Consider the following 17631-nt stretch of genomic DNA (forward strand, 5'->3'; position numbering starts at 1 on the left):
CTTAGGCAAGTCTTCCTAACACTGCTACTGCCTATAGAGCGTGTCCTAGTGGCTGCAGCTCTGGCGGTTTGAGTCCGCCAGGAGAAAAGCGCAATATAAATGTTATTTGTCATGTCTTGTCTACTGGTTAAAGCTGGAGAAAAGTATACATTTACAGTTCCTATATTTGTCCTAAAAAGATCACAGAACAAGGTTTATAAGTGATACTTTTTATAACTGTCCTTCAAAACTATCAAGCTGCTAGATGAACATATTTCAGACTCTCGCTAGTCTCAGCTTTATGTGTAGATTACTAGAGACATTCTTGGCTGGCGAAAAACAAAAAAAAAACACACACAATTTTGCAAACCAAATAGATTTTTTTTATTTAAGGACAAAATTGCCTTCTATTGCTGAGTGGATCACCTCCCCCTGTGGAATTGATCATTACAAAGTCCGAGTCTAAGGTTCAAGTGCTCCGATACATTCTTTCGAACAATAGAAAAAAAAATATAAAGGTAATTATGACCTACAAAAGGCATGTAACTACTTGCACTTTTTTTTTCAATTTTTTTTTTTGAAACGCACATAACGTAAAATTACGGTTGCTTTGTTCAAGATAGAAAACAAATGCAATTCAAGTAGCAATTTTATAGGCTTTACCCCCCGTCTTAACCTTACAGGCCTTTAGTACTTTTTTTGATCAAGAAAACGTATTCAAAAACATTTGTACATGTAGTTTTGTAACCACTCGAAAAATATATATATAAAAAAAATCTTGGAGTGGTTAATTTGGTTTTCCTTTTTTTGGACTGGTCAATATTCGTTGAACACTCTCCATACACCTTTAGGCAAATATGACTTTCATTTTAGAACTTTTAAGCTCTTTCCATAAAAATAGAACTCATACCTGTACCAGAAACAAAAATCATGGTAGACAGATGTTTTTAGGTTTATAAAATGCCCTTCTGAAAATTCATTTCAAAATAGAGATGCTTTTTTTTTTTTTCTTTCCAGAACTTGTAAAAGCTATAGAAATGCAAAAATATGTTAAGTTTTTTTTTTTTTGCTTTTAACATTTATAGTTTTTTTTTCTGTATTTTATAAAGTCTCCTTGAAAAATTCCTGACAATTACCCTTTGTGCTGCTTCAGAGCTTAAGCAGTCCAGTATGTGTGACATTCGCAAAAAGTAAACAAATTGTACTCGCTTTATTCTAAGACACCCCGCCAAAAAGTGAGGTTGTATAATTATGAAATTATCTTTAAAAAAATAGTAGTCCTTCCCACACCTTCCCCTTGTGTAGTCTGAGTCACAAATATTTAGGCACTCTCAATAAGCACTTGTAGTTAAAGTTACTTTCCCATAGGAAACCTAATGAGTACATACACATCTATTTAACTTTAAACGCTGAGCCACACATACTAGGCCGAATACTGCAGTCAGGTGGAAACCATGTTTTTAATGCTCAGTCTTTTTATTTTGTCCATTTCATTACGCTACACAAGTGACTAGGCTCCAACTCTTTCCACGGGACCCCTCAAGCAAAAGTGGCGGCAGCAGCTGAAGAGCTGCAGCGAGAGGTAATCGAGTCTCAGTTATTTTCTATTTGCTCCAAGTCAAGATCTGTGTAATTTCTCTGATCCATTGTTTCGTCCTCACTGCATTCAGAGTCGCTGAGGTCTTCCTCGCTTTCGCTGACGGTGGCTTCCCTCTTGTAATCCCTTGACTGGGTCCCTTCGTCCGCTGTGTCCTTCACAGGACTGGAGCCAGGAGTGATGATGTTCATGAGGTCGTTGGAATCGCAAGGAGAGGAGACAATAGTTTTAAGGTGAGAATCTTCTTCGTCGTCGTCTTCATAGTCCAAAGAGCCAAGGCTTTTAGAAGTCTAAAAAGGAACAGAAAATAAAATGAATTTAGTGGAACAAGATTCAGCTTTGAACACTGTTAGAACTAACAGATGTTTTAGGAGACAAAAAATAATTCGCAGAAGAATCTTTCTGCTGTATTTAGGTCCTTCAAAACATTTTCTCCAACAAGACCAATGTTCATAGAGAATGTAGTAGATAAGAATTCCGCTGCACCGATCTCAGAATAAAAGTCATAGCTATGACTAAAGATCCATAAGTTTGCTCTGATACGCGTGAGCTGTATTGCGGTTTGTCCACAATTGCCTCAAAAATTGGACTTTTATCCTGAGATCGGTGCAACGGAATTCTTATCTATTACATTTTCCAGGCTCTTTGGTGTTCTGCTCCTGATCACAGTAGGTGCAGTGGTTGCAGCGACCTGTTTCTTGGATTGTTCATGGAAAAGAGATGTCAACACCTACATCACTTAATTCCATGAATGATATACCCAGCAACCATCAGACAAAATATCATATAGTGACACTTTTACCTCAAACCACAACTTCCAAAAACTAAGTAATAAACTATAGTTGGACTTTTTAGAGGTTTTTCCTTCTCCAGAAGCAAAGCCTTTTCACACCATGACCTGATTTACGGATAGTCTCCAGAGCTGGAGAACAGAGAAGAACCTGAGATCTAGCAACAAGAATCCCAGGATTTATTCCAAACTGCCTACAGATGGCAAAAGTTAGCAACTCTCACGTGGGGAATACCAGACCATGGAATTGATAAAAGTCAAAGAAACATTCAGTGAAAACTTCTTGTAATAAATCCAACAATAACATTCTCACAGTGGGTAAGTACATAAAACTTTGATCACATAAAAGCTAGACTATATAGCAATCCTTGCTGTAGCCAACTATATTATAGACAGACGTAGCTGAGAAGGTACTTTACCAGCCTTCACAGACATAGAAGTTTGCAAGCAATTTACAAAAATTACCACCATCTCCTAGAAGAGCAAACATTAAAAAATTGCCTCCAGTTTTCCTTTCACTGGTTTTGATAAATCTACCCCAATGTATAGTGCAACAATGCAAACTGATAACACTCGCATACCAAAGTCCAAACAAATATTAGTTGACCAGAATAAATCAATTTCAAGCGTGGATTTGTAATCAGGTTCAAAGGGGAAAACCCCATGTATCGGGTCTTGTGTGATTTTTGTTTTTTTTTATCACCCCATGAATGGGAAGACTAAATTCATTACAGGCTGTTATGGAGACATCTTGAACACCAATTTAATGTGGGATTGAGAAGCCAGGAGAGGAATATATTAGTGGTCTTAAGGGATTGTTACAGACCTCGTGTGGTTGAACTGCCCCCACCTAAATGACTTTACCTTAAAGACGAGATTAATTAATTCCCAAATTGTCTCTTATGAGCCTTTCATTTCATGTGCTGCCAGGCTTCTTAATATGCTGCAGATTTTCAAGAGGATTATCTGCAGCCAAAAGGAAAAAAAAAATCACTTACTGGCCGCCCCTCTTGAATAAATCCCAATTTAGTATTTGCACAAGAGATTCTGAACTCCACAATCTCGGGCCTCATGCTCTGGGTGTTAGCGACATCCATAATCCAGGTTTATAGGACCTTCACATTTCCTTCTGCAGCTTGTTCTATTAACCCATGGACTAGTTTATGCTGTTATCACAACTTCATGGTCAGGAGCTAGTAGAGATTTTAAGACATTACGCATAAGGCAGTTCAGTCTTTGTGCCTTTTTAACAGTAAAGGTATCTATAGAGATTAGCGTATGTGTGCCCAAGTGCTGGAAGAAACTTCTTTAAAAAAAAAAAATAAAAAAAAAAAAACTTTTCTTGGAAAACGATTAACAATCATCCTACCAATTAGATTCTAAACCAACCATAAATTAACAGACTAGGCAATAATTGTCTGAGGGTTCCTTCAACCGGGGCTGTGGAGTCGGAGAGTCAGCGGAATTTTGGGTACCCAGAGTCTGAGTCGGTGGTTTCAATAAACTGAGGATTCGGTGTTGGATGATTTTTTTGTACCAACTCCACAGCCCTGGTAAGAATCAGACTGAGGAGTCGGGGAAATGTTGGGTACCTGAAGTCGAAATCAGAGTTGGTGGTTTCATAAACTGAGGAGTCTGATGATTTTTGTACCGACTCCACAGCCCTGCCTTCAACCATAGAGATAGGATCACGGTCTAAAGCTACATACACATGCTAGATATTGTTATAGAAGACAGAAGTGGCCAATAAAGAGACTGACTTGGGCAAAGATCTAGTGTGTAAGGAACAACCCACTCAATATCACCTTAAGATCTGGCATGCTGCTCACTGGGAGGTACTGTCGTATGCGGTGCGTCCTCCCTCCAAACCCCGCACTGCAGGCTAGTGACGCAGCTGTACAACATCGGATCACAAACCGTTCTTTGAGAAACTGAGTCACGATTCCTGCCAGGTGACAATTTCTACCATACCTATGTACCTAGGTTAAGATTTTTATGATCTAGACAAGATTTTGCCAGAACTGGAAAATACCAGTTATCAGTTATAACTGTTAGCTATCAGTTATAACTGTAAGGACAACTGATGAACAAAGTAATGTCTATGTTTGACTCAAGTGGGCGATATTACAGTTTAACAGTAAGCTGACCAGGAAGCTGTTATGGGGCAATGGCTATTTTCAAACTGTAGGACGGAGAATTCCATTGATCACAGTGAACAAACAGGACGCGGGAGAGGAGAAAGATTCATGAGTAGACTACACCGAAGTCAAGTATGAGGTGCGTATGTTTATTTTTACTTTTAATTTTCAGGTTTGCTTTAAGGACCCCCTGTCAAAAGCTCTAGCATAATTTATTTTTTAAATTGTGCAACTGAGGTATCACCTTACTTGCAAACCTGCAGGCCCCAGTTGGACACAAGTCAGACTCCCAGTATTATGGGAAGCTTTCTGCCCCAATCAGAATAGCATTCTATACAGTCATCCAAATATAAAACTTTCTATGCGTGAGGTGAGCAGACTGCTGCCAAAATAAACATGGTGCTTGGCATGTCGCACAATCACGCACAGAGACCAAGCCCCCATTCAAAAGAGGTGAGGCTGTATGGATTCCTCAACAATGGAGGCCTGTGATTTAGGCCAAATGACGACCTGCAGGCATGTAATTGTGCCATTACTCAGCCTAAAGAGCACCATATCAATAGACCTGGAGCGCATTCTTCATCGTGACAGCAAATTACCAGTCCGGCCACTGATGGCTTACTGTGGAATGTCTGGGTTAAAGATCATGGCACAGAAGACCAATTTGATTTGTTATAGTTTCGCAAGGCCTGCTGTGACTGCTCAACAGCAAAGGATTGTGGGTCCTGCTCTTCTGAAGAACACCACAGCAGAGAATTAAAAAAAACTTTTTCTTACCATGAGGTTAGAGAATGAGGGGGGGGGGGGGGGGATGGCAGCAGCATATGCCAACTCAACTTGCACGGATATTGGTACTTTAGAAAAGATTATGGTTGCAAGTTATGACTTTTTAAATAAGGCGACGTTTGTCAACAAGTACCACCTCATTTTCTGAGGTTCTGGCCCATACGCAATCAACTTTTTCTCTTGAGTTTTCTCCTAAGTGATATTTTCACACCTTGTCAATAAAATGCCTTTTTTAGCCACCAACAAGCGAAAATACAAAAAAAAATAATAATTTTGATAGTACTTTTTTCACCTACTTTTTGGTACTTTTTCCACCTACTTTTTGGTACTTTTTCAATTGCAGAGTGACGAAAAGTTATTTTAAACAAAAGATGTAAAATGATCTCCTAGGAAAAAAAGAAATTGAATTGAACTGGGCCCACTGTGTCTAGTAACTCAGAAAATGGAGTGGATGGTCTTACTGGCTGAATCCTTATACATAAGCCCGCCCCCCCCCAGCCCAATCAAGACTTGGACAGAGACATGAAGACACATTGCCTTAGTCAGTCTGATGTTTTGGAAGGGTTGTTTTCTAGCTTTGGATAGTGTGATAAGGGCAGGGCCGCCATCAAAAATGTTGGGGCCCCTCACACATAATCAGGCCTGAGCCCACCCAATGGCTGCTTTGCCCACCCACTAGCCACCCCACCCCTTGCCCACCACTAAGTGCCTTCATGGGATAGGATTAAGGATACCTTAGTGGAAAATAAAATGAAAACGAGTGGAGCAGGCATGTTTAGTGGGCCCACCACTCCCCCGTTCTCCATCCCCCCCATTAGCAGCGACCCCCTGAACTTACTGAGAACTGGGGGGAGCATGATGAGAGCCACCACTAAAGTCTCCTTTAATGCCAGTGCGTGGGGGAGGGGAGGCCCAGGCCTCCAGGCCCCTCACTCTAGTGTCAGTTGTCCCCCCCTGATGGCGGCCCTGGATAAGGGGGGAGAAGATCCTTTGAATTTTTATTGCTGTCCTGTGTCAGCCATCTTAAAATTTCTATCATTTCCTGTTCAGGAACAGGAAGTAAGGAGATCTCTGCAAGAGTAATAGACTCGAGCAACTTTTTTGATTAGGTTAAGTTCCAATCACCAGCAAGCTTTTACTACAGGCTCTCCTTTTCTGTGCCCAGGGACTAGCAATTTGATATAAAAGCTGAAGGAGGTCCATGGAAAAGGAAGTGAGGAAACTTCTCTCCAATAGGGCACAAGTGTAAAATACTCTGAAAAGTTTCTAACTCCTTTCTAGAGTATTCAACATAGAAATAAAAAATTCTAGAATTGGGATTTAAAGCACTTGTGTAACTTGTGCAACCCTCAAACTACTCTCATGTAGGCTATGTACATCATTTCTGTAGGAATACATCAGGTCGTGTGGAGATCCAGCCTGTACAGAGTGTTACACTACTTAGTGTTTCTGGTCATAGTGTATAGCGGGACTTAAACAGCTGTTTGGGTGGCAAAATCTTCTACTGTCTCCTCAAAGTTATACAATTAAGCTGGCAGGTGCCCAAAGACAAAACATGCTATAGTTATGGGGTTTTACATTTTGAGAAAGCGCCATTATGATATGCGAAGAAGAAGCAGCTGGAGGATCTGGGATATCCGGATTGGGAGGTGTTAAAAGTGTCTCGTTTGCATACAGCTGTTCTTGTAGGTTAATAATAAGAGGCCCAGCAGGGTGACAGATGTACAGTGCTGCTGTATGAAGAGAACTGGGCTGAGGTGATAGGGGGGGGAAGCAAGATGAAAGTTCTCACCTGTGGTGTAAAGGTACTCATAGATTACTTGACGTGGTAATAATTCTTATCAAATCATATAAAAACCGGTGCCACCAAGAGCATTACCGATCAACGAAGTGACCAATATTGTGCCAAAATGGGTCACCTGTATCGGTCCTACATGCTAGGCCAGTGATCTGTAAAGTTGGCTCTCCAGCTGTTAAGGAACTACAAGTCCCACAATGCACTGCGGGAGTCTTACAGCCACACTCATGATTCATAAAGCAAATGCATTGTGGGACTTGTAGTTCCTTAACAGCTGGAGAGCCAAGTTTGCATATCATTGTGCTAGGCCGACGTGCTCGATCGGGTACAAGGCGGTAACTGTGTGCAATATCTGGACGAGCAACCAACACGACAGAAGGCCCAGCTGTCAACCCCTAGTGTAAATGTGCCCCCCATTCATACATTTATACTTGCCTGTCTGCTATCACCCGTCGCAGTGTCCATCAGTATTCCCCTTCCTCCATTTATGCTCATGCTCAGCCGGTATACAGCAGATGGCACATGTGTGAAGTCACAAATGGAGGAAGCCTAAGATGGATGGGCACTGCAGCGGGTAACAGCGGGCAGGTAAAGTATAAATGCACGAAGGGGGTGCAAATTTACACAGGGGGGGGGGGGGGGGGAACAAGCAACGGAGGCTGGCAGATTTGGCATCACCAGGCCAATTCCCGAGAGGTTGACATTTTTTGACTTTTCATGCTGAAAATGATTGGGATTCGGCCTTCAGTGTATGAGCAGCTGACTGATCTCTCCCTAATCAGATTCCATCAGAGAGAAACCGGTCTCTTGGTCGAAACTACCACGTGGGGCATGTGTATGTGGACAGAGGACGGTGTCAGTGGCGGACACTGACAGGTAAAGTATACTGCACAGGTCACCAGGGGGCACAGCGCCGGCTGACGCTCATCCCGATATCGCGCGCCCTTACCATCGTGCACCCAATCGAGCAAGTCGGCCCTACATCTTGAAGCAAGTCTGATCTATACAGGCAACAGATTTCAGCCCGAAATTGGCTGCATTGTCGTTTGGGCATGCTCATGCTTTTGGTCACCAAGCAGCCTGATGTATGGCCACCACAAAGTATTAGACACAGAGGATCAGTAGGACGCCAGACAACTGGTATGGTTTACAGGACTTCCGAGGTGAAAATAAGCTGATGAGAAAAACAATTTTATCCATCCTCCTCCTCCTAAAAATAACATTTTTAGATATCCCCCAGTTTTATTTTATATATAAATCTAGTTTTTACTGTTTCATTGTTTATGCTCAATGACACCTTCAATGAAGTATCCTAGAGCTGAAATCTATGAATTATTGACCCTTTTTACCTCTTCCCTGCTCATAGAAGCCATTTACTGACAGGAAAGTATTTTATGGCTGTAATTACTAATCAGTGAGGGTGATGCTATAGTCTGACCTGGTCCTGACCCGGACAGAAACTCACTTGCATACCTGTTTAACGCTTTCAGAGAAAGTAAAAAAGGAACACAGCCTCGTTATTTGTATGCTTGCCACTGTACATACACATGTCTATCTCATGTCACATGTCCCCTCAGTTGTCCTAAAATGAAATAACTGCCAGCGTACATATCCCTCTCACTTCAGTTTACCTTTAAAGACTCGTCTCACTCCTTGTTTGAAAAAGTGACAAGGTCATTTTAAACATTTTAAGTTTTAAAATGGTTTAAAAATGAATACTTTGTAAAAATATTTCTAAAAGAAAAAAAAGAAATCTACATATCTTATTGGAAGACTGAAGGCATTGTTAGTGGTGCTGATCTGCAGGGCACACAATCGAACTCTCCAGATGGAGCAAGTACAACCTTCCAGTCACTAAAACTACTTCGAGGACAGAGAAGAAAAGCAAGAAGCATCTAATGAGACGTCTTTTCTTGTGGAAGCCTCCAAAGCCTTTTCTTTTTATGCTGAATACGCAGAAAAGCCTGGAGCACAGAGCCCGACTTCATTAAATGCCATTTTGGGCCTAATTTCACATTGTGATTGCCCCCTCTCCCTGTGCTTTCTAAAGCTTGCAGAGCACCAGATGCTCGATGTGGATGCCACCTCCAGCAGAACTTTTCATTCAAGGTTCTGAAAGAAAGAAGGCCTCGAGCTTTCATTCAGAACTAAGTGCCCCAGTGTGTTCGTGTATGTCAAAGCACAAAGTGCGAGCTTGTCTGCAGATCACTTGATTATCATCTCCGAGGCCTGTCTAACTGCTATCGCCTTTCCTTCTTCCCAAGCCTGCTGGAATTTGAAACAACTAAATGAGTATCCTCCTGAGGTAACAATAGATAAAAAGGAGGTCCTTTGATTGTTCAGGCATTGCTGGAGAGAAAAGAGCCGGGGACCCATCCCGACTGTGACTTAGCACAATTTTGTCAAGCACGGCTCCCCCCTCTCCGTCGAGCCCCAACTGTCTCGAGCTCCTCATTCAATACAGACAGGGCCCTCTGATCACCCTTTTCAACAGGACATGAATTCCTGAGGAGGCCTGTACAGAGACCAAATGTTGATCCTGTGAATTGAGGGGCAAGGCTTAGCTTGCTAAACCGCTAAAAGGCACCATGGCCCACGGCTTTCAACTCCGGTGGGATTTATTGGCTGCATTCTCTGTGAAGAGAATAAAAAATAAACATGGACGTTTAGACCGACGGCCCAGATCATTATTGGCACATGCCATCTGTGTTCCGGGCTTAAGGGGCCTTTGTCTGCAGGGGCCGCAAGCCGCCATTATTCCCTCCATTGCAGCTGTCCTGTTTAGTGGGGATAACGATGAAGAGAGGTCTATGGAGTTTGTCAACAATACGGCCCATAAATTAATACACATCTGGACACTTATTATAGACAGAAGGTATGCCGGCAGCACAAGGCTTACAACAGAGAACTGAGGCGCAGTTGAGAATCATAATTTTAGACAACTTTCTGAACCACCAACAAATTACTGCCTTACATTGCAAATAGGTTTTCCTGGTAGAATCATGTGACCAAACTGAAAGTTTAACTGTATTTCGGCAGCCATCTTACTACCAGTGTTTAGCTTGTAACTTCGTAGTGCACAATGATAAGCAGGTCTAAGGTTGCATCATGTGTCCCGAGACTAAAATAGGCTTCAGACTGTCAGAAACTGAGTTGGAAACGCAGGAAGCCACCTCAGCACAGGTTGACAAATCAAAATGAAATTAGAGAGGCAGTATGTCCAATCCAAGAGCATTTTCAGGAGCCAGTGGAGCAGAAAACAATATCCATGCCACCAACCAATTAGATTTAGCAAAGCTGTGTGAGTAGAGGTGGCAGCCAAAGGGAGTACAGTGTCTGAAGACCAGCAGGTGAGAGTCCTGGTGTGCAATTTTAGAGTTTAAGTCTTACAAATCAGTGGCTGCGACCAAATTAGTGAGCGTGTTACAATTTATTGCAGTTTCCCTCTGGGTCCCTTCAACTAGATTATCTCCTCTGCCTCATGGACAAAACGTACAAAACAAACTTAAGTTAATCACCATTTGTGGTACTTTAAAGCGGTATCGTCACCATAAAAATCAAATTTCAACAGCAACTGGTCTGAGTGTATTAAGTGATAAAGATTCTAATCCTGCATTCAAAACTTTCAAAAAACTTTTTCTGCTGTTATGATTTGGAGTTATCACATACTTAAGGAACACTGGCCCTTTAGCAGTCGTGCCAAAGAATTGCATGCTGGGGGTTCTTTTTATCTATAATCTATTCCTCCTCTTCCCTTTATTTCCCTGCCAGCTTCTTATCTGAAGCCTAATCCCCTACTCACTTGTGTTTACAAGCAAGGCTGAGGCGACTCAGCGATTGGAGGAGACAAGAAAAAAAGTAAAGGGCAGAAATGACATCATGAGTTAGCCTTAACTGTGGGCAAAAGACATGCCCCCACCAGGAACAGAATTCTCGTAATTTACTATATAACATTCACTGAAATCAAAATGTGGACAGTATAATACATGTGTTATGTAAGTAGGTCAAGTATTTATCTACTTATATATGTGCTTTTTTCCCTGGCATAGTATCGCTGATCCTACTGCTTTAAGGAGCGTCTTGGCCTCCTCCTTCCAGATGCATGACCACCTCTGCACTTAAAGGGAACCTTAACTGTAAAAAAAACAAAACAAAAAAAAACTTACCTGGGGCATCTACCAGCCCCCTCCAGCCATCCTGTGCCCTCGCAGTCACTCAAGGCTCCTCAGGGCTCCGGTTGCCAGCTAATTTCGTTTTTGCCGACTGGGCGTCGGCTGGCCGCCATGCGTACGTTTTTACGCATTCCTGCTGATGCAGGAAGCTATTGCAGACATCAACAAGTACATTTTTACGTGTTACGGGTGTAATGCGTAAAATTTTACGCATTACACCCGTAACGCGTAAAAATGTACTTGTTGATGTCTGCAATAGCTTCCTGCACCAACGGGAATGCGTAAAGACGTACGCATGGCAGCCGGCCGACTCCCAGTCGGTAAAAACGAAACTAGCTGGTATCGGGGGGACCAGAGGAGCCATGAGTGACTGTGAGGGCACAGGATGGCTGGAGGGGGCTGGTAGATGCCAAACTTTTTTTTTTTTACAGTTAAGGTTCCCTTTAAGCAGACCAGGGTAACACAAAAGCCTATTTCTTTTTTCTTTTAAAACCATGGATTTCTGAAACACTCCAGATGCAACAGCCCATGTTAATCAATGGGCTGGCACACAATTATTTCATTATTTCAATGGGCTGGCACACATTCTTATTTCGGATGTCTGCCTGCCTGCCTAGATTAGATCACATTGACAAGAGGTGCTTGGAAGAACGAAGAGAAATCGAGAGCCCAATATGGTGTAGTATTGTTAAGTTGGTTGTGGTTTAAAGCAAAATATTAAGAAATACTCACAAACAAGGGTTACCCATAGGCAACCACTTCAAATGCAGGTGGGGAGTATTAGAACCTGACCCCACTCAGGTTATTAAGATGTCGCTCTCTGTAGATAGGAAACGGGGTAGCACCCCTCCACCGAGGGTGGAATCAAGATTTCAGCAAGGCTTGGTGTACAGAGGCGCCAGAGTAGAATAAAAATGTTTAAAAACCGTCTAAAAGAGGGGGATGTTCAGGTGGACTTACCTCCGTCAAAAATATAGAACTCAATTGAGTCACAATATATCAATACAAAAAAACGTTTTATTTAACTCCACTTAGTGCAATGCGTTTCGCAGGTGTGGTCCTGCTTCATCAGGCAGACAGGAGTATAACTCAATGGGTCTAGATGCAGAAGTGAGCACCTCTGTGACCCATTGAGTTATACTCCTGTTTGCCTGATGAAGCAGGACCACACCTGCGAAACGCGTTGCACTAAGTGGAGTTAAATAAAACGTTTTTTTGTATTGATATATTGTGACTCAATTGAGTTCTATATTTTTGAGGGAGGTAAGTCCACCTGAACATCCCCCTCTTTTAGACGGTTTTTAAACATTTTTATTCTACTCTGGCGCCTCTGTACACCAAGCCTTGCTGAAACATTGACAAGAGGGGTGGAGTTAGGACATCAATCCCCCAGCATCCTTTGCTCCTATGGTTTGGAAAGAAAAAAAAAAGTCCCAAGGCCCAATTTCACACTGAGGGCGGGTATTGCAAGACCATATGTGGAATACGGACCCTGGGAGTGAGAAAATCACACTTTATCATGTGTGAGTTTATATATCTTGGCAACTTAAGTTTAAAGCAAAACTAATTTATAATTTAGCTACTCGTTACCTTTTCTTGCAGAAATACTTTCTGAAACTAAAGCAGCTAAGCTGAATAAGGATGGTCGCAATAGGCAGAAGGTGCTTCACCCCATTTAGAATATGTAAAGTTTTTAGGAAAATGAACCCACTTCTACACACTTCGCTCCCCCCCCCCCCCCCAATCACCAGACCCCGAAAGGAACGCGCCAAGTTTCCCCCTCATTAAACCCATAGATATTTTGTAACCAGAACATTCTGTCAGGCCACACCAGGCCTCTATAGGGAGATGTGACAAGTGCTGGCAGCTGCGAGATCAGGCACAAGAGAGGAGATGAAAGGACAGCTGCCAGCCTCTGATGGGGTCCCCTCTTCCAATAGCGCCAAATTAACTCTTCAAACTCACATTTCTATTCTGCCCTGGCAGGAGCGCCGTCACCGGTGGCCTCCCCAGCATGAATGAACAGGCTGCCAGGCCTTTCACCGCTCTTCAAAGTATCACTTTGGGCCTTGCATACTAATTCAAGGAACAAAGTGAAGTTCAATGCTAAAGTGTACCTGTCACTCACATGCAGTGCAGAAGGCCATCTGGTAGAACGAACCGATAGAAAGGTCTTTTAAATCAGGATTAATCTCTTTAATGCTTGCAAGAAGCCATCCAGTGCGAGCATTTGCATAAGTTTGTCAGCTTTTAATGCTGCGTGTGTCATAATGGGCGAAAATACTTTACTTCCTGTTCCAGTAAACAGGAACAGGAAATGAGGTGGAATCCCTACAACAAGCCAAGAACTTCGCTGTGTGGGAAATTGCTACAAAAGAGTTATTTCCATCTTTGTCCCTGGAAGAATGTCCATGTTATTACAAATGTGTCTGACTGAATTATGTTCTCTAAGGGCTCATGTGATTAAAGTGAACCTGTCAGAGGAATGTGGGAAATGCCACATTCACTCCCTCTGGCTTTCAAGCAACTTCTTTGGCTTTGGTCCTTTCTAAAACAAGGATTCAGTCAGCGGAATGAGAACACCTGATCTGGATACTTGTTCAGCGTCAGCAACTCAAGAACTATCAAGGTTTGTTCACACAGATGTGTCGGGCTAATGTATACGTTCAACACAACGCATAAATGTGTGCATTTCGTGCGCCCCTGATGACGTGGGCCCGCACATGTGCAGAAGATGGCGACCCGCCGGGGATCAGCGACACTTCAGAGCCTGTCAGCAGGAGCAGAGAAGATCGGAGCTGCGGCAAGGTACACATGTGACCTCTAGGGGCTGGAAGAAGCCTCGGGTAGGTTAAAGGGGCACTATGGCTAAATTGTTCTACATTAAATGTCAATAACATTGCTCCAAAAACAAATATTTATGTTAAAGTGACTAAAATAGAAGAATTTAACCATAGTGCCCCTTTAAAGCGGGTTTTTTGCATTCACCTCAGATATCCTTTAAGGGACTACTTGCATTTGCACACCCCTTTTATTTTAATAATTCAATGGATTAATTTGAACGCCTAACACAGGCTCCAGCTTTGTGCTGCCAAGTACTACTAAAGCAAAGTGGGAGTCTCTTCGCAGCCTCATGGCAACAGTACTCCATGCAGCCATGTTGTCAAGGCTGCAAAAAAAAAAAAAAAGGACAAAGAGAAACCTAAATTGGCACTAATCTAGGAATACTGGATTTATTTTTTATGAAATACTAACTTTAGCAGGCTTTGGTAAGTACTACAAAGCTCTGGAAACACATTTAAAAGAATACCTATGAGTAACTCCAGTGAAAATAATGTAATAAAAAAGTGCTTCATTTTTACAATAACTATGTATAAATGACTCAGTCAGTGTTTCTCCGTTGTAAAATCTTTCTTCTTCCCGATTTACCTTCTGACATTTATCACATGGTGACATTTTTACTGCTTGCAGGTGATGTCAGTGGAAGTAGCTGCTGCTTGCTTTTCGGCAGTTGGAAACAGCTGTTATTTCCCATAATGCAACAAGGTTCGCAGACAGGAAACGGTCAGAACCATGGTTCTGACATCACACTATGGGAGGGGTTTCATCACAATATCAGCCATATAGAGCCCCCTGATGATCAGTTTGTGAAAAGGAAAAGATTTCTCATGGGAAAGGGGGTATCAGCTACAGATTGGGATGAAGTTCAATTCTTGGTTATGGTTTCTCTTTAAGTGGTTAAAAAAAAATCCAGTTTCACTTATTACCCCCTATTATCGGCTGCACTGCCACTGTTGAGCAAAACACCTTCCTGTCACTGGAATTCCCAACAACAGTTACGGAACTGTTTTATCTCCCCTCACAACATGTCAGCAGCCTCTACCTACGTTATACCCCTAAAACCGAGGTCTGGTCATAAAAACACAGGCCGCCCTGTCAATATAACCCCGGCCTCCGAGATATTCCTGTCAGGACTTCTGTTTTGGTCACAGTTATTATGGCAACGGGCTTCCCTCCCAAGGTCTCCAGTGACTGACATCTTGCTTCATCTGCTCGTTAATGCCTTCTATTACTATAGCGTTTCTGTTTAGTCATGATAAATTAAAAGAGCTGTCAAGACTGTGAAACTAGAGCGGCCAAAGTCCTAGGGGAGTGCTGGGCAGCGGCCATTTGCAAAGGCAGCGCCAGGTTCTCATCTTCCAGGTGCCTGACAGTCACAATGATCACACGCTTCAGAGGAGAGAACACTCACTTACGTGGATTTACATAGTAAAATAAAAAGGCAGTTTAAGCCGAACCAATAACCCCTCTGACTTTCAGCAGACAAACTAGTTACAGGGTACTTAAAGCGGAATATAACCCAGCATTTCAACTTTGCTCTAAAACATTATTTACAGCATATTATATGCAACCAGCATTTTTTTTTACTAGACCAGCATTGGAAGGGTTACACACAGAGCTTTAAAGTTCCGTGGAGAGAAATGCAGACGCATCCGAAGTTTAGGTAGATACATTTAAGTAAACACAATGTAACAAGTGAGGAATGTTACACACACACTGACTGCAGGAGCTGGAGGACAGCCAGAGAGTGTGTAACATTCACCACTTGTTACATTGTGTTTACTTAAATATCAGTTGCTATTAGTAATAACTAAAAGGACAATTGATGGTAAATTGGTAGTGTCCATGTTTCCCTATGGCTAAAGTGTGCGATATTACAGTTTAAAGAGAAACCGTAAAAAAGAATTGACCTTCATCCCAATCAGTAGCCGATACTCCCTTTCCCATGAGAAATATTTTCTTTTTTCACAAACGGATCATCAGGGGGCTCTGTATGGCCGATATTGTGATGAAACACCACATCACACTGACATCACACTGTGGGAGCCTTGTTGCATTGTGGGAAATAACTGCTAAATAACTGCTGTTACAGCTGTTTCCAACTGCCAAAAAAGCAAGCAGCAGCTACTTCCACTGACATCACCTCCCAGCAGTAAAAATGTCACCATGTGATAAATGTTAGAATGTACAATCAGGAAGAGGAAAGATTTTACAATGGGCAAACACGGACTAAATCATTTATACATAATTATTGTAAAAGTGAATTATTAATAAAAATTATTTTCATTGGAGTTCCTCTAAGTGTGCCGACCAGGAAGTGGTTATGGGGCATTGGCAATTTTCAAAATGGAAGACGGAGAATTGATCACAGTGGACAAACAGAATGCAGGACAAAAGAAAGATTGACAAGTATTTTTTTTCTTTTTACATTGGTTTGCAACCCCAATCTCCCCAGTGATATCAGCTTAGAATGATTAGCTATGTGGAAATCCCCCCTCCCCCCCCCCATGGCATTCTGAGAGATAAAGTATATTTTCTACTGGCTTTAGAACTAAGCCGACATTCTGCAGAGATCACCTCACAGGAGTAAAGATACTGCCACCTGCAATGAATTCTAGAATGTAAAATCGCGGTGAGGAAAGATTTTATTACATTATTTTCACTACAGCTCTTTAAAATCCAACTACACCCAACATTGAACAAGGCAAATGTTCAAAGTAATTGTGGTAATTAGCGCAAGTCATAAGCATTACCTCTTGCATCGGAACACTTTAAAGTCAAAAACCTTGGTAGCTTCCTGTCTGCAGACTAAGGATTTGTAACTGCTCTTCACCTACTTCCTATGAGTGACAAGTACCCACCTCCTCGTGTGCTCACAAATTCCTATTATAATGCAGGGCTGCTGAGAAATGCATGATTACCAATTTTTCCCTATTTGGATGTCATGCCTTTTTGCTCTGCCGACCAGCTGAATCCAGACAGAAGAGGAAATGAGCTGTATTGCACTTTGCCAGGTACATTTGCTGAAGAAGAGTTACGTTCATTTTGATTCTATACATGGTTTACATTCACTAATATGATTACGATTAGAATTGGCCTTTTTCAATATATTTTTGTCTGTGTCCCCTACTAAAAGACAAAGAAGATAAAGAAACACTTATATAGCGCTTTTCTCCTGGCGGACTCAAAGCGCCAGAGCTGCAGCCACTAGGGCGCTCTCTATAGGCAGTAGCAGTGTTATGGAGACTTGCCTAAGGTCTCCTGCTGAATAGGTGCTGGCTTACTGAACAGGCAGAGCCGAGAGTCGAACCCTGGTCTCCCGTGTCAGAGGCAGAGCCCTTAACCATTACACTATCCAGACTACTACTCTCTCTTTCAAACATCCAAAGACCCCCAAGTATCCACTTACAGATAGAGAGCCTCTCACTTATGCTGGGAATACACGGTTGTTGTTTTTTAGGTGATTAGATGGTTCGATAATATCCGACATGTCCGATCTCCCTTTCGATTCTTTCGCCGCTCGATTTCTG

The 17631-nt window shown here is 42.2% G+C and overlaps 1 protein-coding gene across 3 annotated transcripts in view; it reads right to left on the reverse strand.

The window, feature by feature from the left end:
• Positions 1-339: 339 nt before the first annotated feature.
• FAM53A (family with sequence similarity 53 member A) overlaps positions 340-17631 on the reverse strand; it is a 119186-nt gene continuing 101894 nt past the window's right edge. For all 3 annotated transcript variants that reach the window (XM_068275726.1, XM_068275734.1, XM_068275740.1), the window contains one exon: positions 340-1866. In XM_068275726.1, the coding sequence (XP_068131827.1) occupies positions 1573-1866 (294 nt within the window). In that variant the 3' untranslated portion in view covers positions 340-1572. The remainder of the gene's footprint in view (positions 1867-17631) is intronic.

Source organism: Hyperolius riggenbachi, chromosome 1 (genome assembly GCF_040937935.1).
Source record: "Hyperolius riggenbachi isolate aHypRig1 chromosome 1, aHypRig1.pri, whole genome shotgun sequence".
Taxonomy (NCBI): domain Eukaryota; kingdom Metazoa; phylum Chordata; class Amphibia; order Anura; family Hyperoliidae; genus Hyperolius; species Hyperolius riggenbachi.